Source organism: Lithobates pipiens, unplaced genomic scaffold, assembly GCF_037356315.1.
Source record: "Lithobates pipiens isolate NorthernLeopardFrog02 unplaced genomic scaffold, aLitPip1_a1.2 Scaffold_19, whole genome shotgun sequence".
Classification (NCBI taxonomy): Eukaryota; Metazoa; Chordata; class Amphibia; order Anura; family Ranidae; genus Lithobates; species Lithobates pipiens.
The window spans coordinates 374,598,506-374,626,463 of NW_027507764.1; the positions used below are offsets into that span (position 1 = coordinate 374,598,506).

Sequence of the window (27,958 nt, forward strand, 5' to 3'; positions counted from 1 at the left end):
AAGCGGATATCCACGGGGAGGAGCCTAAACCTTTTTCTGACACTTATATATATATTTTTTTTAGCAGAGACCCTAGAGCAGGGATGGCTAACCTTTTGAAGAGCAGGAGCCACCTAAGTGACTTGGTAACCAGTCGCGGGCCACAATGAGCGGAGTGGGCGGATGACAGGTCCATGTACACTCCACATATGCAGCGCGGACACAGCCCACTCTACTCTGGGCCTTCTGTTTTTTTCTTTTAGTGGATAGGATTGAAGGTATGCAGGTGTAAACGGACACAAGTCTGTTTTACATTTTCCGTTCCATAGAGGTGAATGTAGGGTCCGATTGGGTCGGACCAATCATGTGAAAGGGGCCTAAGGCTGCTTTCACACTGATGTGCTGTGGTGCACCTCTGGCTTTTCTTGGGGTTAGCTGCACTTTGCCATAGAATTCTATTATATCATGCAGGTGTTGTGCACTTTCTGAAAGCGCACCAAACCCGTAGGTATGAACAGAGGTCTATGGCTCAGTGCAGTTTGAAAGCAGCCCGGTAACCACTGCAGATTATAGTATTAAACATACCTTTTAATAACGGTCTTCAATTCGGGTATCCCCAGCTGTTGCTGTTCCAGGCAGAGTGCATTTGGTATCACTCCGCCTGCGACAGGAGGTGGCGCTATACAGGAAGCATCATCTTATGTGGCTCTGCTACGCAACCGCTTGCTTCCTCTAACGTTGGCTTCATCCACAACACTGATGCTCTGGGATGCCGGGTCGGGAACCTGCGATCTGGGCTTGCCAACCATCCATCCCAGAGCAGGAGGTCGTGGGCCACTGGTTGGGTACCCCTGCCCTAGAGCATAAAATGGCATTGTTGCAATATTTTTACATTATGTATTTGCGCAGCAGTCTTTCAAGCACAATTCTTTTGGAAAAAATGCACTTTAATAAATTTATAAAAAAAAATTGGGCTACCTTTACCGTTAAAAAACAAAACCAAAAAAAAACGAATTTATTAATGTGAAAGCTGTTACGTACGCCGCAGGAATAGTGAGAAAATCGTGATGTTTGTTCGAAGCAAAAAAATGGTGATTCTTCTTTTAGGGTCGAAAATGTTTTTATTGGTAGTATAAACAGCATAACAATGACATGGCTGATGTATTGAATACAGTAAATCGGCTGCGAGTGGGCTAAGTGGCTATCGCCTACAGCGGCGCTTGCACCGTATTGTTATCTATGTTTAATCTCTATCCTGGGATTATATGTTGTACACTTTGTAAATTAGGCTTCCAGAATGGCATGTTGTTAGATTCCTGCAGTTGCATGATAAAGCAAAAGCAAGTTTGAGATAGTTTAGCATTACTTCTTCCCTCTTTAAAACACTACAAACCATCCTCTGAGGCTGCTGTATTCACCAGTCCTTTTTATTATAACCGTTGAGCCCTTAGAACCAACAGTACCTGTAAAAGCAAATGTGTTAGTGTAAAGCATTTAAACTGGTAATATAAATGAATTGCAGCCAGCTGGAGGCATCTGAATATGCCATCTTGTTTCTTCCCGTTTAACGTCCCTGACGAACGACCAGTTTACGTTATGCTTCAAAATGGGCTGATCAGCTTCAACAGGCTTTCAGCAAACTTTGAGTGCTAAGGCTTGGGGAAAGCATTGGTATGATACTAAACCACTTATTTAAGAAGATGGCACTCGCATTACCATCTGAGTTCAACACAACACAGCAAATTGGAAATAGAAATGTTGATCAAGAAGGTAAGAAATCCTTAGCCCCACAAATTTGATAGTGCGCTCTAAAGTACATTAAGCCCAGCGTATACTTAATAACTAGGCTTTCTATGACTGCACTGTAAGGCTGGCCATACACGTTACATATTTCTTCCCTACAACAAAGGGTTGACAGGGTAATCGGCAATTGTCTTCTCCTGGCAGGGGTGGGCAGAGGAAGCTGCCGCCCACCTGGAGAAGATGGTGATTATTGCTAGTGATAATCGCAAGAGAATCTAGCAGACTTGTTGTGCCCAAGTTGTTAGATTGAGCCTGCCCATTAGTGGTTCGAATCTTGGCGGGTACCTGCTGAACCAGTCGAGATTCGAACAGTGTATGGATCGCCTGAATTTTCTGTCAGCCTTCCAATCTATCTGAGCCAAGACATGCGTCAAAGTTGGAAATGTACATATTTTAATTACAGAAAGTGACGTCAAGTTTTGGAGACCGTCTAGGGGGGGGAAGAGTTTCCAATAAGGAAGTGACTGCACTGGGCCTCCACAAAATGGCGGTATTCAGCAAGAAGAAATGGGAGCAATGCTGGAGGCAATTTACAGCACACACATTTTGGTAGTATAATTATTCATGTGAAATATATGTTCTGTTGTTTAAAGAACATTGATTATCAAAATGTTATGGGTAAAATTCAGCTTATGAATAACACCAATATTTAAAAAGGGCCCAAAATACATCCATGGGCATTGCAGACCAGTTAGCCTAACATCAGTAGTATGCAAGCTCTTGGAGGGGATGATAAGGGACTATATACAAGATTTAAGAACGGTATTATTAGCAGTAATCAGCATGGATTCATGAAAAATTGTTTTTGCCAAACGAATCTATTAACCTTCTATGAGGAGGAGAGTTGCCATCTAGATAAAGGAAGGCCCGTAGAGATGGTGTATCTGGATTTTGCAAAAATATTTGACACAGTTCCCCATAAATGTTTACTGTACAAAATAAGGTCCGTTGGCATGGACCATAGGGTTAAGTACATGAATTGAAAACTGGCCACAAGGGTGAGTTCAGAGGGTGGTGATAAATGGGGAGTACTCGGAATGGTCAGAGGGTGGGTAGTGGGGTCCCCTAGGGTTCTGTGCTGGGACCAATCCTATTTATTTTGTTCATAAACAACCTGGAGGCTGGGGTAAACAGTTAATTCTTTGTATTTGTGGACGATACTAAGCTAAGCAGGGCAATAATTTCTCCGCAGGATGTAGAAACCTTGCAAAAAGATCTGAACAAATTAATGGGCAAATGAGGTTTAATGTAGAAATATGTAAAATAATGCATTTGGGTGGTAAAAATATGCAATCTATACAATGGGGGGGGACCTCTGGGGAAATCTAGGATGGAAAAGGACCTGGCGGTCCTAGTAGATAGGCTCAGCAATGGCATGCAATGCCAAGCTGCTGCTAACAAAGGAAACAGAATATTGGCATGCATTAAAAAGGATCAACTCCAGAGATAAAGCGACAATTCTCCCGCTCTACAAGACTCTGGTCCAGCCACACCTGGAGTATGTTGTCCAGTTCTGGGCACCAGTCCTTGGGAAGGATGTACTGGAAATGGAGCGAGTACAAAGAAGGGCAACTAGGCTAATAAATGGTCTGGAGGATATTGGTTATGAGGAAAGGTTGCAAGCACTGAACTTATTCTCTCTGGAGAAGAGACATTTGAGAGGGGATATAATTTCAAGCTATAAATGCCATACTGGTGACCCCACAGTGGTGATGAAACTTTTTCACGGAAGCGAGTTTAACAAGACACGTGGCCACTCATTAAAATGAGAAGAAAATATGTTTAACATTAAACTACATGGAGGGTTCTTTACTAAGAGCGGCAAGGATGTGGAATTCCCTTCCACACAGGTGGTGGTCTCAGCGGGGAGCATCGATGGTTTAAAAAAAAAAATATTAGATTAGCACTTGAATGACCGCAACATACAGGGATATACAATGTAATACTGACATATAATCACACACACGGGTTGGACTTGTGTCTTTTTTCAACCTCATCTACTATGTAACTATGCAGTCCAGTGTTGGGTTGCTGAATGACTTTGTTTTAGAAAAGGCTTTTTTGGTAAATATTACAGTATTTTAAAATATTATCCTTGAAATTTATTAAGAGTGTTGTTGCTTGCCAAACAATCACTTGTCAGGAACAAGTGTCCATACCAGACACTACATTCTTAATGCAGCCTCCATCCACCATGACTGTCAAATAGGTCCATCAGTCGAGAAGTTTTTTGTTGTGGGGAGGGTGGGACCTGATGGGGAATGCCGAGACTAAATCCCCATCAGGTCCGCCTACTTTGAGATTAGCAGTGGGTGCATTTCAAAGACGCTATTAGAGTAAATTGTGGCTATGAAATTCGCCTACTGCTGTCAATCACTAGACAAATGGGCCTGATGGGGAACTAGTTTCCTATCTGTCTTTGGCTGCTATGCCTGTACCCTAGTAACACTACAAAATAAAGAAAACTCATAATATTCCACCCTCTCCCAAAAGCTCTAGCTTGTCTGTATGCCAGTTTTGAGTGAATCGAGTGAGTGAATCGATTCTGCATACTGGCAGTAGTTCTTTCACATTGTGAAAGTCACAGATTTAGGAACTTCTTGAATCTATTGGACATGTTGAAACTGTTACAGAAACTGTTGCACGGCTTCCATAAATTATGCACAGGACTCTTTAAAGGTCCATACTGCCAAGAAATGTGTTGCAAATGCTTTACTTCACTCTCCTAATTGATATTGACTATTTTTAACCCTTATGCTGCTAGCATTAGTAAATAGGAGATTTATTTCCTTTATTTAAACTACCTCAACACAATAAAATATGAAGACAAGGATGGACATTCACTTTGAATACTGAAACAGAATTAAATAGTGTTTTCGGTTTGTGGTGCTCAGATGCAATTTAGTTCCACTTTAATGCATTTTTCTTTATAAACCGTTTGTTAATAATGTTCAGAGACCCCATTCTGCCTTTGTTTTGTTTTTTTGTAACTTTACAGTCCTTTTTTTCAGAGTATAAAAGAAAGCTTCTGGTAGAAAGTTTGTGTTTTAACTCTGCTGTGCATCTATCTTGTCACACGGACAATAAGAAACTTTTACTTAACCCAGCCCATCTTAAATTATGAATGACCTGTATACTTTAAAATAGCTGTGCCTCAGGAGGCTGAGATGGGTGCTGTTCCTCGGCTGCTCTGTCCTGAAGCCATTATGCATTGTAAACTTTATAGAGCTATGCGAACAACTGTTTAGAACACTGGAGTCACAAACTTTCTACCGTATTTTTAGCTTCTTGTCCACACTTGATCTGAAATGTGAGTTCCCTGCATTGTGTTCTTGAGCTTATTGGGTATTTATTATATTTGAATATTTATACACCCTCTTATGGGCATACACACAGCCTTTTACTGTCATCTTTGTATGTCAGGTTTTTATGGTCCCATATGAATCCCCCCCCCCCCATGTTTACTCTCGCATAAGCTTTAATTCTCCAGCGATATAAAATATTATGGGTTGAGATTTACTAAAAGTGGTGCAGCTGTACATAGTAGCCAATCACCTTTTAACTTCAGCTTGTTCAATTACGCTTTGACAATAAAACCTATGCAGAGATGCACCAGGTTTTGCACTCTCCAGTTTTAGTAAATACCCCCCCCCCCCATGTGTTTCTCACAGACCGTGCTTAGATGGCCCTGATGTTCTTCTAGTCTTTCAATGACATTGACTATGTTATTCTACATTGTAGAATGTCAACCACATATGCATAAAAGCTGTTGGCCCACTGACTCTGAGATGAAGATAAAAAAAAAGCTGCTTAGCTTATCTAGAATATTATGAACATTTAATTTGTTGGACAAATGCAAGGGAGACTTGCCTTCCAGTACGTTTCAGTCTTGACCTTTGAAATCAGCAGGGTTCAAGATCTAAAGTACTGCAGAATACAGCTATGAACAGTTCTAAAGTCATTGAAGAAAGAAAGCATACTCAATAAGGGAACAACCATTCTGTTCACCATAGGCTTCATTAATGTTTCTGCTTTTTTGGTGACAATAGAAAGTCCATGATATTTGCATATTATTTCAATCCCAATGACTCCTATATTTTTTTTAAACCCTATAAATATCCATTTTGGAAACTGGATAACTTGGCAAGAAAAACAAAACTCTTGAGATTAGGTTGAAATTGTTTGCGTCCGTGCTTGCTTCGAATCGTGAAAAAAAAAAAACATGTTTTTCTCAGACAATTATTTTTGGCATTCCATGTCATTATGACATTTTATGCCAGAAGCAAATCAGGTTTCTTATAGCAGGTACATCAGTTTGATAACAAGAGCTTTGTATTTATCCTCTCTCCTACTCGTGTTTTGGCTGCTACTATTTCTTTAGTAATATTACATCATTGTAGTATCGGTGATTGGTGATTTCATTGTTTTAGATTCTTGTTTGTATTGTTCTGTAAAAGGAAAAAAACACACAAAAAAGCCTTATAAATCCAAGGAGATGGTTTATCCTAACCTTTTTTTTTTTTTTTTTTTTAATGGGTCCATCTTTCCAAAACGGATACTTCCGTTTTTGGCAGATGCTGAATGGTTAAAGCACCTAATATTTTTTTTTCCTCTTAGGGATCTTATGTGTGAGCTCTCAGGGACTCTCTAAGATTTTAGTGTTTTAAGTTCTGGTTCTGCACACTTGCCACAGCCATAACATAGGCCTCCCTCTATCCCTGTTGGGTTATGTATTTTTAATATATCTTACGTTTTGGAGAGGCATCACCCCAAGTTGTAAGGATACCCTCAGAACTCCAGGATGGTTTAGAACAGCCTTTTTTCAACCAGGGTGCTCAGGCACCCTGAGGTTCCTTCAGGGGTGCCTTGGTAAATTTCCAAACAATTTCCCAAAACTTGTAAGCCAGCAGGTGGATCAAGCCTGCCTTTTAGTTACACAAAGTCACAGGTTTTCAATCTGCACCATTACAACCTTTTGAGTTGCCAGCATCCTAACAACCAAGGACATCATTGTTTGTTTGATAAGGTGGATGATGGCCGCCGGCACAGCATCCTTGTTTACCAATTCCCTGCCCCTCTCCATCAGCACTGGGGTCACATTGGCAGAGTTGGAAGGAGAGAAACTTTGGGAAAGACAAACCATGGACTGCTAGTCAGTACCAGTGTGTAAAGTTGATTTGGAACAATAACTATGATACTATCATAACGTACAATCATAAGTTCTTGATCACTTCTCTGTTTCCACCATATAATCTGATCAACATATGATGATATTCATGAACAAAGTATCTCAGAGCTGCTTATTCGTGCAAATTATCGATTTTTTTTCTTCACCCTGGATGATCAACATGGAATGTAAGTTATATCTATTCTATTGTTTTGAATCTTCAAATGTTTTAGTTAACTCACACATCGATCAAAAATTGAAGTGTGTATGGCCACCAATAAGACAAATCAGGAACAAGTATGCAACCTGTCCCAAGAGTATTCCTGCAAAGGAAATGTCACTTTTAGGTGGACTGTCCCTTTGTGTTTTCGGGGTCCATAAAATGTAAGGCATGCATTTCAGTAACGCACTAAATGAATGGCACCGCAAAGTCCAACTACAGTAGGTGGCAAAGAATCTTGCTGTTGTCCACCACAGCAAGCATGCAGTGTTGCAGGGGACATTTTTTTCATGCATTGCTGTGCGCTGGCAACCCATCCCAAATTAATCAGCTTTCCAAACCCAATGGAACGGTACATAAGGTGTGACGGGGCCCTAAATGTTAAAGGAATCTTTGATTGCCCATGCTGATCCGTTAAGGTTTTAGCTCCAAGTCTGTTGTCCTTACTCTCGTATCACTGCTTGGTGAACCACTGACCTGAGAGCAATATGCAAACAATGAAATCATGACGTTCCTAATTTATGAGACTTTTTAATTGGGTCTAAGGAGGCAAAACTGCTTACATAGGAGCAGCAACCTTCAAATTCTGTTATAGCTGACCTCAGGGTTCAGAAAATGCTGATGATTGCCATACCCTCCTACCTTCTGCACAATCCTATTGACAAGTTAGGCTAAGGCAGGGGTTGACAAATTTGCTTGGAATCTAGGAGCCAGCTAAAAAAGTTAGGAGCCAGGTCGGTGACGGCGATCTGGACCTGTCCCTGGCCTGACATGGAGACGAGTGAGGGGAAGATAGCCCCCAGCCCCCCACATATGAGATCACCTCCCATTGGACACACCGCTCGAGTGCTAAATGGCCGCTGTGATTGGTCATTTAGCATGATCTGTGATTGGCTGTATCCAAGGGACACGGCCAACACAGAACTTCCCCGATGCTCGCCCATGGCGGCGTGCAGAGGGGAAGTAAACAGGAGGATGTCTAGGGACACCCTCCCGGCAATTGGTGTCCGCGCTGTAGACATCTTTCGTCTATAGCGCGGGCACGAAGTGGTTAACAAAAGAATGTGACTATTATTTCCGACATATTCCCGCTCATTTACTGCCATTTCCCTGCTAAGGGTTCGATCAGGTCCGCCTGAAAAACTGACAGGTGAACCTGATCAGACAGCCCTTGTGAAAGGGGTCAAGCAGGGAGGATTACAAATAATATTTTTTTTTTCCTTAATTAAAATAATTTTTTTTTTTACTTTTTACAAAAAAAAAAAAAAAAATCACAAAAAAAATAAATAAATATATATATATATATATATATATATATATATATATATATATAATTAAATTAATAAATAAATTAATAAATTTAATAATATATATATATAATATAATGAGAAGCCATTTACCAGCCACCACACTCACCGTTGGGCAAAAAACAGGCAGGGGAGCTTCACTCCATTAGGAATTAGCATTATTGGAATAGGGTGTAATTTCTACATCCACCACAAGATGGCGCCAGACTACCGAAAGATTTTAGAAGGCCGCAAAGCCGCGGCCTCAATTACTGGCCGGCGCGGCCCGATGGAATTGCGCGGCGGAGTTCGGGGTCTAAATGGAGACAGGATACCCCAGCAGCGTTGCCCCAGTCGCCAGGACACGAAATCTAGGCGCAAATGCGACCTGGTGACCGGGGTTTGTCGAGCCCTGGGCTAAGGCTATCCATATTAGAGATGGGCCTGTAGGACTGTGTGGTAATGGAGCTTAGCTGCAAGCTCTGGTATTACCCAGAAGGGTGACAATGTAGCTTTGCTTTTAAGAATGGCCCAGCATTAAGCCATGGCAGGAAGGTTTGGGAGACTGCTGTAGTTATGCTATCAGCTTGTATCTGCTGCAATTTCTGTCCAGCGACAAAGGCTTTAAAGGGTATGTCAAGTCAAAAACTTTTTCTAGTTTTACATAGTGGGAAAGGATTTTAATGCCATGAGGGGCTCTGTTAGATAGAGCCCCTTGAATCCTGTCCTTCTGACCACATTTGACAAGACAGGAAGTGAGGAAAAAACTGCAACAGGGACACAAACCTAAATCTATAAAGGGTCTTTAGCCATCCCCTATTCTACAAAATTAAAAAAAAAATTTATTTTGGTTTGTCTTGCTGTTGGAGAGTTATCCTCCTTTCCTGTCCAGTAAAATGTGGCCAGTTTGACAGGAAGTGAGGAACATCTCCCTAATGGATCCCTGAATAACAGTAAAAACCCAACAGGAGTTCTAATCTTTCCCTACTCTATCCTAATCCAGAAAACAACATTTTTGACTTGATGTAGCATTTAAATATAAAAGCAATATACAGAATGACAGCCCCGGAAATGCACCTTTAGTACAAAGTTAACAATTGCAGCTCCCATATTTTACCATGGCGTGTTCCTTTAAACTCCCAAGATATTTCTAGTTCATGCACATGTACATATTTGCTCCAGTCAATTAATTTCCTAGAATAAAAGGCTGCATCTTCCTTTTACAAGTGACTCATAACTGCTGCTGGATGTCATAGCAACTTTTGTCGTGTTCAGTGGCCACAGAAGAATAAACCGATATTTTGTTCCTGTGTTCTATGTATTGTTTAAAGGATTGACCTTAGCAGGAATATGTTGTACTTGTTCTTTTGCTCCTGTAATAAGAATAAAGTAGTAAAGCAGAATGAACAAGCCAAAGGCATTGCATGTACCATTTATCTGTCTTTCTGAGCAACCTGACAGCTCCAGGGTCCAGGGCACATATCTGTTTGTAGATCTTTCATATCTTCTTTCAATATGTGGTCAATTTTTTAGCAAATTAAAAATAGATTAAAATGGTGTATATATCAATAAAAGTTCAGGCTGTCCATCACAGTAACCGAGGAGCAGATAGAATCATTTTATCTGCAATCAATAGCTGGTTTAGGTGCAATGATGAAAAGTCTGACTATGAATGGTGTACAAATGGTTGACAGCGTGCAGTTGCTTTATTATATATTTTTTTTCTTAATAGAAACAGGTTTTACAGGATTAATGCCTCATGCACATGGGTGTATAAGACTGTATAACCTATATTGCGGGACTACTTCTGCACCCCAGGTTACTCGGCTGGCCATATAGTAGACCATAGAACTGAATAGGCATATGCCAGGTTCATAGTGCTATACACCTCAGGATGCAGACTGCAAGTAGCGGTGTAAAGCTGCGTACAGCCATTCATTTTTGTGGTCGGCTGTACAAGGCAGCTGCGTATCCCAGGCTCAGAAAAGGTATCTGCACACCACATTCTATACATTCTGTGTGCATAAGGCCTAACACAGTTAAAATTAAACGTATCTCTATGATGTGTAGACCTAAAATGTGTTAAGAAAATTAATTTTCTTTAAAGAAAATGTACATTGTTTTTGTAATATGCTTTAATAACTTTCAGGGGTGAAAATGGGAAAAATACATTTATTTAAATTTTTTATCCGGTATTTATGGAATTTTGCATATTTTTATGTTTACCACTTACATCCAACAATTAGTGCATTTGAGTCAGATCTCAGCCAGCTTTGCAGAATACTGCTATACTGTGCCTAGGGTGTTATGTGTAGCGTACAGGTATTGCTGTGCTGTGAATGGGCACTTGATCTACTGTTTAGAGCACATGCACACAGAGGTGTAGAGGCCACAAAGGGAGAGGTTTACTAAAACTGGAGCACTGAGAATCTGGTGCAGCTGTGCGTGGTGACCAATCGGCTTTTAACTTCAACTTGTTCAAATAGGCTTTGACAATAAAACATGGAAGCTGGTTTCTGTGCAGAGCTGCACCAGATTTTGCACACTCCAAGTTTAGTAAATCACCCCCAAAGTCCTCTAGTTTAAAGTCCCTGTTTTTCCCATGAACGGAGGGCCACAGGTTCTCATTACAGCTGTCAATACAAGTGAATGGCTGGCTGTATACAGATGTAAACACCAATCACTTCTGTATCAGAGTTTACCAACATATTTTTCTAAATGTGCCACTTAAATAAACCTATAATACCTGGTGCTGATATTGTGCCATCTTCCCATCTACCATTTATATTATTGTGATGCATTATATCCTGCCATGTAATTTCCTCCTCATTGTATCTAATATTAATGCTTGTACTCTAAAGCCCTTTGCACATAGGGGCATCTAGCTACAAAGTGTGCATCCTCACATTTTAGTGCACCCACCTGGGATGCACAGGTAAAGATCTTCTGCCTGCAGCCTATAAGTCTATGACAGGTTGTGGCTAGGCCGGGATGAATGCTGTACTGATCAGTACTCATGTTAGGGGTCCTATGTATTCAGAGACTAATAATGCTCAGAACACAGAAGACCATACCACACTGTTGGTTATGCAGTATGCAGCCCTGCTGGCTTGACAAGTCAGTTATTCATCTGAAAATTGTTGGCCAAACAGCACCTGTAGCTAATCATCTGCAGGCACTGTTTAGGTATTGCGACAGAGCGTACTCATGGCTATCACAATACATTTGCCCAGCAGGAGGAATTTGTCCATCCAATCCATTTGTGTGGATGGAGGAATCTGTTAGAATTATTTTCTTTCAGCCTACAGGCTGAATGAATGAAAGAAATCTGCTTATGTTTGGTTAGCTTCATTGTAAATTAAAAACCATGTCACTCACTTAGCTGTGATGTGGTCGCAGGGCTGTGTAAATCTAAAAACTGGATGTACACAAATACAACTCGCTTGACAGGTAAAACAACTCCCTTATTGTGTTACTTCTGGGTAGATGGCTTTTGCATGGAGTTCAGTCTTAAACATTCAGTATGTTTTAAAGAGCTCGGTTCACATTGGTGCGATGCTGGAAACCTTGCGATTCAGTGATGGTTCCCACATCGCACCTGAATCGCACACTGAGATCTACAAATTGCTGGGGGTGTCAGTGTAAAGTTAATGAGACCCCTAGATAGAGATGTACAATTTTTTTCTAAAACGAGCATCATGTTTTTTTGCTTAGAATAAAGCTCACGATTCTCGCAGTGTAACATCATCTTTCACATTGTACAAAAAAATTGGGCTAACTTTACTGTTTATTATTTTTTTAATCCATTGAAGTGTATTTTTTCCCAAAATGCATTTGAAAAACTGCTGCGCAAATACAGTGTGACATAAATTATTGCAACAACCGCCATTTTATTCTCTAGGATCTCTGCTGAAAAAATACATATAATGTTATAGTTAATGTTAAAGTAATTTTATAGCAGAAAATACTGATTTTAACTTGTAAGTAACACAAACTGACCTCATTTACAGACCGACGTTCCTTCCTTTGATCTATTCTAAAAGAACTAAAAGATGCTTTTATGAAACAAAAAAAAAGCTGCTCCAGGTGAGCGAGTCCCTGGTCGATCCCCACACACATTAGTCAGGTGCTAGCCCAGCTCGCATGCTGTGTATTACAAGGAAATAATTCCGGTTGGCGGCACTCCCAAAAATCCTTTTATTGAAGCTTCATGTGATCAGTGGTTGACAGATGGAGCAGGGGACAAAGAGGTAGATGCGCTCCCTGCAAATGTTGGCGTTGATCCACACACACACATTTGTCAGGTGCTAGACCAGCTCGCATGCTGTGTATTATAAGGAAATGATTCTGGGTGGCTGCACTCCCAAAAATCCTTTTATTGAAGCTTCATGTGACCAGCGGTTGACAGATGGAGCAGGGGACAAAGAGGTAGACATATTTCGCACAAATGTTAGCATGAATGGCTAAGCGCGGGCTTTGGCACAAAACGCGTCTACCTCTTTGTCCCCTGCTCCATCTGTCAACCACTGGTCATATGAAGCTTTAATAAAAGGATTTTTGGAAGTGCAGCTGCCCGGAATCATTTCCTTAGAAAATATACTTTTGTTTATAGTTATCTCCCAGCACTGACAATGTTGTGATAAACTTGGCAGGCTGCTTGTGTTTGTTTTTTTTTGTTTTTTTTGACAGCTCTGAGTGAGTAGACAGCATCTCTGCACTTGTTACATGAATGAATCGTGTAAATGCTGCATAGAGATTTTAACGATTCATGGTGCAGTTTTACCCCCAGATCGGTTCACAGTGCGAACCGTGAAATGGTGCAGGAATTGGATTGCATAGGTGTGAACACCCATGTGATCCAAATCCAAGTGTGGACCAGAAAAGGGTCCTGAACCATATTGTTGCGAATGCAATGTATGTATGGCTGAAATCACATTGCACAGACATTGCATGTGTTCTGCATTGCAGTGCAGTGCGAATAGTGTGAATCAGCACTAAACGTTGATAAAAAGCACCCCCAAAAACACTTTGCTTATCACACTCAGGACTAGCTGTTAGGTTAAATACATTTAAATCTATTCAGCCCATCTTGTGCATGAATGATTATTGCAACAACCAGTTATGATCGGTGTTCAGTGCACATGTTAAATTGCTATGAAGTTGCACTGCTGCGGCCTTGTTAGTACAAGTGACAGTCATGTTTTATTATCAGATCCCTACTGGGCTGCAGCAAACCTGCACAGCAGGGACAATGATTTTCTCAATGAACCCCTTATTAATGCTGATTATCCCGTAATAACCCCTTCCTTTTCCCTTTCATCTTACCTTTTTGCCACTGTAATGTTTTGGCGTTTGTATGTGTTTCATATTATTTTTTTTAAAGTGTATGTTAAACTAAAATCTTTCATTCTATGTTTAGATAAAGTGGGGAAAGATGAAAAGTCCTCTTGTCTGGTTTTCCTGCTATCTGGGACTGTGGGAGAGATTTACTCTCACCTCCTGTCCTAGTGACAATGGTTTCATTAGACAGCAAGTGAAGGGAAATCTCTAAATATCTAGAAGGGGTTGTATCCTTTCCCAACAAATTTCGGCTGAACTTTTAATTGGCCTTTTAGACCCCTTTTACACTGGAGGCATTTTTCAGACTCTTTTGGGCTAAAAATCTCACCTGTGTGAGAGCCAGAGTGCTTTTACACTGGGGCGGTGCACTTGCAGAACGTTAGAAAAAGTCCTGCGAGCAGAATCTTTTGGGCAGTGGGAGAGGGGTGTATACACCGCTCCTGCACCACCCCCGCCATTGAAATCAGTGGGCACCGCTGCCGACACTTTATTCGGCCATTAGCAGGGGTTAAAAGCGCCGCTAAAATTAGCATCAGAGGGAAAGTAGATTTAAACCCGAATGACCTTTTTAGTTTGCTAAAGCACCATGTATCAGAGAAACTTTTTCCATTCTTTTGTTAAATCTTGGTGCTACTGATCTCCTCCAGCTTCTGCAACAACTCTGTTTAGAAGTGTATTACAAGCATTTTACAGCTTCAGGGGTTTTTGTTTAGCCAATAGAAAGCACTAGGGAGAGGAGATTAGGGGCAGAGAGCTGCTGTTTGAGCAGAAAACGAGCACCAAAACGCTTGTAAAATTATCATGTCACATTTCTTTCAGGCATTCCCATTAAAGTCTATGGAGCCCAATCTGCCTTTAGTCTGCCAAAAAGAAGCTCATGTGAACTGAGGCCATTAAAATGAATGGTATTTATTTGGCTTGTTGAGCATTTGTGAATAGAGCCTTAGCCATGAGGCAATCCACAGGCCTATGATGTGAATTGGTTCTAACATCATTGTTGCAATGGAAGATAGACAATTAAAGTACAATTTTGCAAAACAGAAATGCTTATCAGGGAATGCTAAATTACCTATAGGGGGAGATTTACTAAAACCGCAGTGTGCAAAATCTGGTGCAGTTCTGCATAGAAAGCAATCGCCTTCCAGGTTTTAATTAAACAAGCTGAAGTTAGAAGCTGATTGGCTACCATGCACAGCTGCACTAAATTTTGTGTTCACCAGTTTTACTAAATCTCCCCCATAGTGTACAATACTTATTCTTTGACATTGAGCCCAAAGAAAAGCCATTATAAAATCCTAATTAGCTATTTTTCAGACTGACCATTGAGACTGCTAAGTGCACACAAAAACACTATTCAAATATATGACAACATATAATGTGTCAGCATAGCTACATGGGAAATCCTTGTTTAGAACCCAATTACAGGATCCGTCCCCAGTCACCCCATCCACTTAAAGGAACCCATAGTATGTTTTACTTTATTTTAATTTACTATTTTTGGAAGTCTTAAGGCTTGTCACATTATGTGCTGGGTTCTCTCAGCAGTCCGTGGTCCTCCGCTTATGCAGAGAATGGTGCTGATGTGAAGTCAGCATAAGGCTGGGTTCACATATGAGCCTCATGCGGCTCACAGGAGGTGTTCGGTGAGTCCTTGTTCACCATTTCAGGTCTGATTTCAACCTGAATTTTGGGCTGAATTCGGACCAAAAGACACACAGCATTTTTGTGCAAATCACGCCGGACCCACTGCGGAGATAGGTGAACTGACTCCATAGAGATCCGGTCAAAATCTCCTGCTGTTGCAAATTGGATGTGGAGAATCCGCATTCTGCATCCAATTCTCAATGGTGTGAACTCAGCCTTGCTGGCCATTAATACACTGTAAATTAAGGACACCATGTGCTTGGTGTATTCTCACTTAGCGTCATTCAAACAGAAGACTGAGAGACTGAGGACACAGTACTGGTGAAAAAGTACTGTGGGAAACCGGCTCTGAACAGAAGGTGAGTATTGCAGTATGTGCTGTAGTTTTAAGATGTTGCTGACCATTTTATTAAAAAAATTTGCCCGGAGTGGGGCTTTAACAAATCTACCATAATTTTCCATGTACTTTTTCAGTTTTTATTTTTCATATGATTTTTGCTGTACTTCCCTTGAAGATATGTTATGTTAGAAATAATCGTTTTCTAACGCAATCAGTGCCCTCATAAGACTGACATCTGTGTATCTAAATGTGAATTGTGAAGCAGAGAACAGAACTGTTTAAATTCCAACAAAGCCTCAACAACATCATTTCACAATTGGCATAGTCACTGCCATAGTGCCAAAAATAACGGCAGTAACCTACAACCACCAGGCAGGAATTGGTTTAGTGTTGTAAAATCAGTTTTTAAGAAAACAGATTTTCATAGCAGGGGATGTATTTTTATACAAGTTTGGCTTCCTCTGTGAGCAGTTTAATTGGGCTATGCTTCCAATAAATGTGTAGCTCTTTAAATATAGACACAGAAAGTGCACACAATTTCTGTTCAGAGTAGAGACAATGTTCTTACAATCTGTACCTCAAACCACAATCTTTAAAAATAAATTTCTGTTACGCCTTTGTAACCAATGCTGCGATAATTTTAATTCTGAAAGCTTTAATAAAATATTAGAATAAGGAAAAATAAATACATTTTTGAACCATATTCCAATTTCCATTTCTTAAGGACCACTAAACCAAAAATATGATGACTTGCCTTATTTTTGCCATCAAAAGCATGCCTATAAAAAAAAAACATACCTTCTACAAGTGTACAATACCTATAGACCTACAAAGATTAATGCCCAGTCTAACCAAGTCAATATGTCTATTTATACCCTTTATAACACTAATTATTCTGCAAGGAGGACCATTGAATTGGACCTTCGGCATTTTCCAGATAATTGCTATAGGTTCCTCAAGATGATGCGAAAAGTGTAAGAATAACTGTTCAGTAGCTGAACTGAGCCTCTGTATTTTATTACCCTCTTATGTCTATGGCCAGCTAATTACTGTAGTGAAAATATGTGGGGTTCTTAAATGGGAGAGCTTTATAAAGATCAAATTGCTAATAAATATGACTGTACATATTATACTGTGCCTGTACTATAAACTGTCAGTTTGGGATATACAGATTAACTGGCCTAAAGGAATGATTTTATGACCCAGCAGATCTTTAAAGGAATAATTTATATTGAGCTATAGATTGGTAAATGAAGAAAAATATCTCTTGGATTTGTGTGGAAGTAGTGATGTATGAATCCTTTTTTTTTTTTCTCTTTAGAAGGCAAAGCTGTACTTTAAATTTTGAGGACACTGTATGCAACAGTCCATCACTAACATGGAATGTATCGCATTCCCCCATAGCTGTAATACTCATGAGTGACATTAGGCTTGTAGGCTTTTCACTGTCTTTGTTTTCTATTACTATAGTATATCTCCTTTATGGATCCCTTAAAGCTCTTTCTAATATCCTGTATGATTGATGCTGTAAACGATAACTTTGATCTATATTAAAGGGCACAGGCCAGACACTAGAACATAATTTTTATTTTTTTTTCATCCAAAAATATGCGTGTATAGTTAAAGCAGAACGCAAAGCATCAGAATTAAGACGTAGGTCAGTAGAGAAACCCCTGGAACATACAGTATGCATTAAAAACGTTCATCAATGAAGGTAAATTGTAAAGATAACATAAAATAAAATCTTCTAACATAAGGTCACATGCTCTTTCTGTCTGAAAATTTCTAGGGCTTTTTTTTGTTTTTTTTGTTTTTATTTTTTTATTTTTTTGTTTTGCGGTTAACACCTTCACCCCTAAGTCTTTGACACAAGTTAAAAATCAGTATTTTTTGATAGAATATGACGTGGAACCCATTGCATTATTTTATGTCACACTGCATTTGTGCAGCAGTCTTTCAAATGCTATTGGTTTTGGAAAAAAATACTTTTTTGAATAAAAAAAAATAAAAAATACCAGTAATGTTAGCCCAATTTTTTTTTCATGCTTTAAAATTGTGCACACTCGTGGGATGTCGACAAACTACAGTATGAAAATACAAAGCGGGGGAGAGGTAACATACCTCCAGGGACTTTTAAGGGTATCAATTACACATAGTATTTGTGCAGAACCACTTAGGATCAAAAGAATAGACCAAAGATAAAAAATCTCCGAGTTTATTAACCAAAAAAAAAACAATTTATGCTAAAAACACAATACGTAAAGATACATCCAATGACCAATGATTTTCAGCAATTTCTTTTGAACTCAATCAACATGATTTATACCACGCTCGACATGTTTCACTCAAATCAAGTTTCATCAGGAGCTTTGTATGATAAATGTAGCGTTGTAATGCTGTATAATAAATACACACTTGGTTAGATACAAAAGCATAAATGAAACATTACAAAAGTTCCACAAACAGACATATATAAATAAGCATCAGACAAAAAATATAATCACATTATATACAAATAAGGACATCGATTAGCAGAGGATCAAAAACATGGGAAATATCACACTCACCTGCAATAGGTTCAAGAAAACCAACAAATCGACGATAAACAATAAGTAAAAAACCCTCAGAGGAGCCTCAAAATGGATAAATGGGAACGTCTGGATCATTCAAGCTTGCTGAGAGACCTTCCTGGATTTCAGTCTGAATTGGGTAACAAACATGGTATATAAATTGAATAATGTTTGCTTAAGGAAAGTTCGCAAAAATTGCGACTTCCAGAGTGAAATATGAAAATTTTGAATTGCCTAGTAGAATCAATATCTCAAGGAAAAAACGGCCAGCCCGGGCCAATCTGTGGCAAAAAGGGGGGGAAAAAAACCCCTGCTGCTCAGGCATAGGAGTAATATGTTGCAAAGTAAGCAACTGTTTCTAACTGATCTGAAACAAAAGAAAAGAGAAAAAGACCAATAATGGCTATTAAGAGTAATGAGGATAGTTTATCAAGATAATGTTCCCAAGACATCCAACTAGAGCCAAAATGCCTACCTGGATATAGCTTATATCAGGGCATCCATTGCGAGAGTCCCCCTCAGAGGATGTAAGGCAAAAGAACGCTGCCTTAAGAATGGTCTCACCCACTCGGCGGCGAGTGGCGGGCGGAAATAACTATGCAACCAATCTCGGGAAATGCCGGGGAACGTGCCACGCATGCGCGTGATTGACGCAGACTGAAAAACTACAGTACTTAAAAAATAAATAAAACTCCATAGGCGATGCTGTAAAAAAATGGTAACGGTTACCTGTTTAGAGTTAGAGGAGGTTTAGTGCTAGAATTATTGCTCTCACTTAACGATTGTGGCAATAACTCACACGTGTGGTTTGAACACTGTTCTGCACATGAGCACAGAGGGATGGGGTGCTTTAAAAAGTTTTTTATTATTATTATTTTTTTTTTATGTTTACACATAGTGGATAGCAGTTTTCTATTTTTATTTATTTTTTAATCTATTTTGGAGGCATGTCTAGTTCTTGGTAATGTCACTGTTGTGCCATATTTGCTGCACTTGTTGATGACTGTCTTCACTGTGTCCCATGGTATATCTAATGCCTTAGAAATGTTGCATGGCTTCCAACAATGCAATCCCTTTGCCGCTTTGTAAGCGCTTTCGCGGACCAACTTTATATGGGCCTAATTAGTCGCTTTCATTGATGGCAGGTGTGTACTATTGTTTAGCATCAGTTTGAATATGATTGGTTCCTTCTGAACAGTCACTTCCATAATTATAAGAGGGGGTGTGCACATATTCAACCACATTAGTATTGAAAAAAATAAAATAATTAATAATTTGGGTTTGTTTTTAATTGAATTGCATAGGTTATCGGTCAAATTAAAGCTGGGAAAAAATCTTGTCTTGGTGTGATTTTTTTTTATTTTTATTTTATTTTTACATCTCAAAAACCTGCCATTTTTACAGGGGTGTGAATACCTTTTATATCCACTGTATATATAAGATGAGAGGACATCAGTTTTTATTTGTAAGACAGAAGATTATGTCCACAGTTTAGAAAAGGCTTATTTTCATTAATTGAAACTTGTTGTTCTTTAACCACTTTCAGACCGGACCAATTTGCTGGTCAAAGACCAGACCACTTTTTGCGATTCGGCACTGCGTCGCTTTAACTGACAATTGCGCAGTCGTGCGACGTGGCTCCCAAACAAAATTAACGTTTTTTTCCCCACAAATAGAGCTTTCTTTTGGTGGTATTTGATCACCCCTGCGGTTTTTATTTTTTGCGCTATAAACAAAAATAGAGCGATAATTTTGAAAAAAACGCATTATTTTTTACTTTTAAACTACTAAACATTTTTTTCCCTCAGTTTAGGCCGATACGTATTCTTCTACATATTTTTGGTAAAAAAAATCGCAATAAGCGATTATTGATTGGTTTGCGCAAAAGTTATAGCGTTTACAAAATAGGGATAGTTTTATAGCATTTTTATTAATAATTTTTTATTATTTTTTTTTTACTACTAATGGCGGCGATCTGCGATTTTTATTGTGACTGCGACATTGTGGGGGACCCATCGGACATTTTTGACACATTTTTGGGACCATTGTCATTTATACAGTAATCACTGCTATATAAATGCAGTGATTCCTGTGTAAATGACACTGGCAGTGAAAGGGTTAACCAGTGGGTGGCAGTGTAGGGGTTAAGTGTTCCTAGGGGTGTGTTACTAACTGTGGGGGGGGTTGGGCTTTCATTTAGTGTACACTGATCTCTGCTCCAATCACATGGAGCAGAGATCAGCGTCACTAGTTGCTAGGCAGAATGGAAAAATGTTGTTTATACAGCATTTCCTCCATTCGGCCGCTCCGTGAGACGATCGCGGGGATGCCCGCGGCGATCGAGTCCGCGGGTCCCGCGACCGGACTCACGGGGTCCCGACCAGCGCGGCTCCCGATGGCACGGCGGCAACGAATATTGGACGTACATGTACGCCAATATGCCTGCCCGTGCCATTCTGTCGACGTACATCGTCGTGCGCTGGTCGGGAAGTGGTTAAATAATATATGAAGTATAAATACTGTATAGGTAATTTGTTTATCATATTTTTTAGATATTTATTAATTTTTTATCTAACTCTAGCCTATTGTAACTTGGTGGTCTCTAACATGCTTGTAACATATCGGTAATCCCTAAAGTGATGGTAAAGGATAATTTTTTTTGTTTTTTAATAACAAACATGTCATGTCATACTTACCTGCTCTGTGCAATGGTTTTGCATAGAGCAGCCATGGATCCTACTCTTCTCGGGCCCCCCCGCCATTGCTTCCAGCTCCTTCCCCTCGACCAGTGTCTCCTATAGCAAGCCCCTTGCTATGGGGGGCACTGGTGCGTGCTCTTTTTCCAAGCCCCGCTCTATGCATCCATAAGACACATAAAGGTGTGGCTCGGTCCTGCCCCCTGCTCTCACCTTTATTGGCTCACTGACTGTGATTGACATCAGTGGGAGCCAATGGCATGAAGGTACAAAACAACCACTTTAATTGCATAATTTGGTACTTTTCTGCAAGGGTCAAGTGTGGGTTCCAATGTATTAATTCTATTACACGTGCTCTTGAAGGATTTCTGAAATGCGTTAAGTCTGTTTGTCACACAGCTGGAGTTTAAACATGTTTGCTTTTGTTCATCTCCATTGCATGGTAGACTGATGGGACTAGTAATTTATACAGTAAGGTGCTTTGTGCTTTTGTTGAAGATCCTAAAGCAGTGATGGCGAACCTTGGCACCCCAGATGTTTTGGAACTACATTTCCCACGATGCTCAACCACACTGCAGAGTGCATGAGCATGATGGGAAATGTAGTTTCAAAACATCTGGGTTGCCAAGGTTCGCCATGACTGTCCTAAAGCGTCACAAGGGGACAACATTTCAGGCAAGATCTGCAGGTATTTTTTGTACTTGCTGGAAACTGTCTTATCCTAAAACATGAAAACTAATGTAGCCACCACAGGAACGGAAAGGATTAAAACTGCAGTGAAGCTGCTTGTAATTTTTTTTTTTTTACTGTATAAGAACACTTCCATGTTTGCACTTGGGATCTTACAATGTATGTTTTTAAGGATTCTGCTCAGACATGAACTCATTAATATGTTATTACTTAATATTTTTTATGCCATTAGTAAATAACTCAAATACACTGGCAACAAGTTTGGAAATTGATTATTTTGCTGCTTAATTAATCAATATGCAGATTTTTCATTTTGTTTGTTTTTGTTTTTTTCAGCATCAAAATGGTTCTGATGTGGACCAGCGGAGACACGTTCAAGACTGCATACTTTATTTTGAATCAAGCTCCTTTTCAGTTTACCATCTGTGGCCTCCTGCAGGTCATTGTAGACATTACTATCTTGCTGCAGGTGTATTTGTACAGCAGATATCCTCAGAAGCCAGTATCGCATATAACACACGCAACCAGTGCCAAAGCTCTATGATGTGGAGAACATGTACTGTGTAATCGTGCGCTTCCCAGTCCTAGAACTACTTCTGCACCAAGTACTGTATATGTGTAAAGCATGTATTCTGAAAGCATGTTGGGGCAGATATATAAAAACTGAAGTAATGAAATCTGGCGAAAAATGGAGCTCAGTATCCCCCAGACACCAATCTACTGTAGTTCCAACTTTGCTGCAGTGAGAAATTAGGAAAGAAATATAATTGGTTGTTACGTGCAACTCTTCCACTCGTTTATAATTTCTTTGCTTTAATTTTATACAACGGTTCCGTTTAGGTTTGTTTTAAAAAGACAAAGTTTATAGTTTAGTGAACTTTATCGACCAATTGGAATCCATCTGTTGCTTGCACTACAGTAAATCTGATTGGTTGCTGTGAATGAATACACTTTGCACAGTATTTTTGCTCTTTGCATGGCCCTATTAAGTAAGCGTGATCACAGTTATACCTTTCAGTGCTTTGTGCTGTTTTAAGGGGCCTATTTATAATTAAAAATAGTAGCTTCTTTTTATCTTAATTTCTTTTCTTTTTATGGGTTTTATAGTTTTGTAAAACATATATTAAGGCGGCAAGGTTGCTATGTCCATTCTTTAGTTCAGGGAATGTTTATATTACATCAATATCTTTTTTTTTTTTTTTTTTTTTATCGGGGAGGGTCCCATATTTTCATCAAATTTGCCAAACTGACTTTCAGAAAAAGTACACTTTCATTTTAAGCTTTCAATTGCCACATTCCATGTTTTTCTTATTTCCTATCCTGTTTGCTGCTTTTACAAATACCTAAGAAAATGATGTCAAAACTTCAAACCATGAAGGTGCAAATTGACTAAAGTTTGCAATTTCATTATAAACTGGCTCTTAATTCTCGCTAAAATGTTAGTGTCTTTTTTATATTGAGGTTCTTAACCTGACTTGTAGGTGTATTTTTTGTGGGGGATTTCATTGCAAATGTATTCCTAATGTATGGCTGACTGTACATTAGTAGTATTCCTACATGGTATTTTTCATTGGTATGAATAAGAGTCAATCCGATCCACATAGTAGGTCAGATATTAATATATTGTCAGTGTTAATCTATCAGACTGCTATCCACTTTCTCCTCTCTTCCAGGTAATTGCTGTGCGAGAAGCCTGGAAGACTTTGCTATGCAATGTGTATTACATGAATAAGGCTTTGGGCTCTTTCCTTTTTGCATTTTTATGGCTGATTGGACTTAAACCTTTCTGAATTAATCGTGGGTCATTTTCCTCAATTTAGTATATCTGATGCCAAATCAAAGTTGTAATGCTACATTCCTAGATAGGGAGATCTCTCATCTGTCCATGCCATATAATTTTATATTGAATGTACTTTTCTTTTAACGGAAATAATTGACAATGATCTGCCCTCTAAAGATTAGGAGAATTCTCTGCCTTAATTTATTAAATTCTTTTTAATCTGTCCTGTGTATTGATGGACATTGCTCAGATTTTTTCTAACCTGTATTTTTATAGACCAATGTTATGTTTAGTGTATGCTTAAATGCCACCCAAATGAATCTTTAAGAAATTTGATCATAGAGAATTTTAAAACATTGGGTTTGATTTACTAAAGTTGGAGCATGCAAAATCGGATTTCTATGCAGAGCTGCTCCCAGATTTATTGGCAGTGCTTAACCACTTTAAGACCGGGCCTATTTTGTAAAAATCTCTCTCTCTCTCTCTCTCTCTCTCTCTCTCTCTCTCTCTCTCTCTCTCCCCCTCCCTCTCTCCCTCCCCCCCCCCCCCCCCATTAAAAAAATCTCCATATGCAACTTTAAAAAAAATTCTACAGGTTGCATGTTTTGAGGGCTAGAATTGTTGCTCTCGCCATACCGATCGCGGTGATACTGCACATGTGTGGTTTGAACACCATTTTCATATGCGTTCGCTTCTGCATGTGAGCTCGGCGGGACGGGGCGCATTTAAAGTGGTGTTGCCACCAAAAAATTAAAAGTAATTAAAATTCATAAAAAAAAAAAAAAAAAAATAATTGACAAAAAAAATTTTTTTTACTCACCTCTAAATACCGGTTGCTAGGGGGTCCCTCGTAATCTGCCTTCCTCATTGCCCAGGCTGGTGACATCACTTCCCCTCGCGCCGCACATTCACCTGGGACCTGTCATGTGTCCCATGTGACTGTACGGCGTATCACGGCGCCCTGCGCCGCTCGCGCATGCGCAGTGGGTGCCCGGCTGTGAAGCCACAGCCGGGTGCCCACAGTATGCATGACGGCGCCGCGAGCGGAGTGGGGAGCGAGGGGGGGGGCTTCGTTCCCCCGCATCGCTGGACCCTGGGGCAGGTAAGTGTCCGATTATTAAAAGCCAGCAGCTGCAGTATTTGTAGCTGCTGACTTTTAATTTTTTTTTTTTAGGGGGTACCCCACTTTAAAAAAAAAAGTTTTTTTTTCTTTATTTTATCTTTTATTTTTACACTGCTCTTTTTTTATTATTTTTTTAGTCACTTTTTTTCCTATTACAAGGAATGTAAACATCCCTTATAATAGGAAAAAAAAGCATGTGAGGACCTCTTAAATATGAGATTTGGGGTCAAAAAGACTTCAGATCTCATATTTACACTAAAATGCAATAAAAAGTTGTTTTGGGGAAAAAAAGTCTCTTTAAGACGTCGCTTCTGCCCTGCAATGGTATGGAGATGGGTGGGGGCCATCTTCCCCTCACTCAGCTCCATACCACAGACAGGAGCAGACACAATCACCTCCACTGCTGCCAGCGGCTCCGTTAAGCTGCGTAGGGCACCAGAGTATGGTGGGGCCCTCTCCTGCCACTGATAAGTGATCAGAGAAGCTGATTGGTTAACATACACAGCTGCACCAGATTTTGCACTCTCCAGTTGTAGTAAAGTTTTACTTATCTATAGAGTTCTAATATATGCTTTAGCACTGGTGGCCATTAACTGTACATAGATTCAGCATGTCTGTGGAAGAGCCTGTCCTGGGACCATTGCAGCTTGGTTCTGGAAGTTGGTACATCTTGCCTACACAGGTTAGATATTAAGGAAAGTTGCAAACTTCTAAGATTTCCCTAATTAAAGAAAATCGGATCTGGGGAAATCACTGGCCTGATTCACACCATTTTTAGTGCCTTTTGCATTTTGCAGATTTGCACCACAGACCGTGTTCCATAGGAAACCGTGGTAAATGGACTGTAGTGTAGAAAGCACTAAAAATGCATAGGTGGGAATCTGGCCTTGAGGTATATTCAGGCAAAACCTTGACTCCGCTCCCAGACTTGTGGTCGAACCAGCTGCAGGTGCTCAAGAACCAACAGGATGTGTTTCTCGCCTGAGTATGCAATGTGTCGGAGAAAAGGGCTGCACTACCACTACATACTTTTTCAATAAAACTATTATTGTACACAATAATATCCCAATAAACAGGCTACTCCCTTGACACAGATTGCCCTTACGTAAAGCTTTCCAGCCATTTTTCTGTTTATTAAAAGTCAGTCGTTACAAAAAGTATAAAAAACAAATAGTGTGCTAGATTTTTTAAATAGCTGAAGCTGTTTTTCACTTATATAATTAGTCACTTTACATGTATTTTTTAGGTTGTCAGTTACTCTTATCAGCGCTTTACTAACATATTTTAATTTCTAGTTAGAAAAAGTATAATAAACACACACTCGCCTCGACGATTCAGCAGTGTGCACTCACCCCTGCCATTTTCCTCTTGTGTCCTCCCTTGGTGGTGCCAGCATCTTCACTATAAGCATCCAGCTGTGACAGCTTGTGGCTTCACAGCCGAGTGCCCACTGCCCATGCCCAAGCGGTGCTGCACTCTGTGACTAGTCCCGAAGTGTTCTGGGACCTGCCATGTGTCCCAGAAGACTTTGAGAAGGAGAACTTCTGCTTCCGATTGCCTAAAGCTACCGGAACAGAAGAGGGAGCGGGTACCTGCCAAAATCGGGTACCCCGACCCCCCCCCCCCCCCCCCCAGCTCCGTTTCACAAACGGTAGCTGGAGGGGAGGCCTTAAAGCGGAACTTCCTCTTTTGGGTGGAGCTCTGCTTTAGAGTAAAACATGTCAGGGGAGGAGCCTGTGTCCAGGGGGATGTTATTGTTTAGTTGACAATACAATTTTAATCAAAAATTAAGTAGCACTGGAGATGGTCCATTTTGTATATGCGGTTTAGACATATGCATTTAACGTATGATAAATATGCTCAATGTGCACAACTTCGAATTGCCAAAAAAAACAAAACCTTTTTAGCTTCCGATGTTAAAAGAAACACTTCCATTCCTAAAGTTGCAAAAAAGACACAAAAATATCTTGGACTTCGCTTTTGCTCAGTTTACATAGAACTTCAATTTGACCTGATTTTTAGAAATCAAGCCCAAAGTTTCCCCAGACACATTCTCCCCCCCCCCCCCCAGAACCAGTATAATATTTTTCATTGGATTCCGTTAAACTTGACCATGTTATGCAATAAAGTAAATGTTCATATAAGAAATGATTTCTCTTGTTTAAATCTTTTCCCTACGTTTTGCCGTTTTTGCTCACAAATCTGAAAATAGTTAACTTTACCTCATTAGATATTTATATAAGTTGTTTCCTTTGATACATGCAGCTCACTTTTATCACCGATGGGTACAAAGAAATGTCATGTATAATGTATAAAACAAACACTGTGCCTCACCCTTTGCCACGCCTGGGTACAATGCTGTTGTGCCCAATGGTAAAATGCCCTTGAGCGTGTATCTGCATAAGACTGTTTTGTGGTTACAGATGTCACATGAATGTTACTGTATAACCTGTCCACTTAAAGAAGTTACTTGTAAAATGTTACTTATTTACAGATGTTTTCTGCTCCAACAAGCAAGTTACAATCTAGAATCATTTTACAATGAATATGTTGCTATATATGCATTGTGGATGAAATGCCTTGCCAGACTACACAGATTGTATGTTGTCTCTGTGGGATACACAATTATAATAAAATGTTACCTTCTTCCATTATCACATATACACATTTTACCATGTTTTTAAAAAAAATAAATGTAATAGAGAACGAATGGCAAACAATGAAAATGTATATATTTTATGATTGCCAGCAGTCGATCCTGCTGCTGATTGCTTTTATACTTAAAATGTGTTTCAGGGTTGTAGATACTTTTAGTATGGTTTAGCTTGAAAATAACGTGTCAAAGAAAACTGAATATGTCAACATGAAATTGTAAGTTACAAATAAATTGTAATTTATATTATATAATGGCAATAAAATATATAAATGTTGTCTTTGTCACAATGTACACTATTATTGTTGTTTTTCTCCTTTATTCTGAGTAGTATATCATGTATATATTCTGTGGTGCTGGGTATGCACAGTCTATGCCTGTCCGCACCTCTTTTCCTAACAAAGCATGCCAAGGTGGCATATGCAGTTATAGAGTATACTCCAGCATTACTTGAAAACATACATCCTTAACCACTTCAATACAGGGCACTTATACACCCACCTTCCTGCCCAGACCAATTTTCAGTTTTCAGTGCTCTTACACTTTGACAATTACTCAATCATGCTACACTGTATCCAAACAAAATTTTATATAATTTCTTTCTCACAAATGGAGCTTTCTTTTGGTGGTATTTAATCACCGCTGGGTTTATTTTTTGCAATATAAG

The 27,958-nt window shown here is 39.6% G+C and overlaps 1 protein-coding gene and 1 long non-coding RNA gene across 4 annotated transcripts in view; one reads left to right on the plus strand and one right to left on the minus strand.

The window, feature by feature from the left end:
• The window catches only part of SLC66A2 (solute carrier family 66 member 2), a 220,284-nt gene that overhangs the window by 168,531 nt on the left and 23,795 nt on the right, over positions 1-27,958 (plus strand). For 2 of the 3 annotated variants that reach the window (XM_077492317.1, XM_077492318.1), the window contains one exon: positions 22,072-27,590. The exons of the other annotated variant lie outside the window; for it this stretch is intronic. In XM_077492317.1, the coding sequence (XP_077348443.1) occupies positions 22,072-22,279 (208 nt within the window). In that variant the 3' untranslated portion in view covers positions 22,280-27,590. Of the gene's footprint in view, positions 1-22,071; positions 27,591-27,958 lie in introns of those variants that run through there. 3 annotated transcript variants of the gene reach the window in all.
• Positions 17,979-18,727, minus strand: LOC143998319 (uncharacterized). The gene is made up of 2 exons (XR_013277848.1): positions 18,347-18,727; positions 17,979-18,175 (listed from the first exon to the last, which is right to left on the minus strand). It is a non-coding gene; the product is annotated as an uncharacterized LOC143998319 (long non-coding RNA).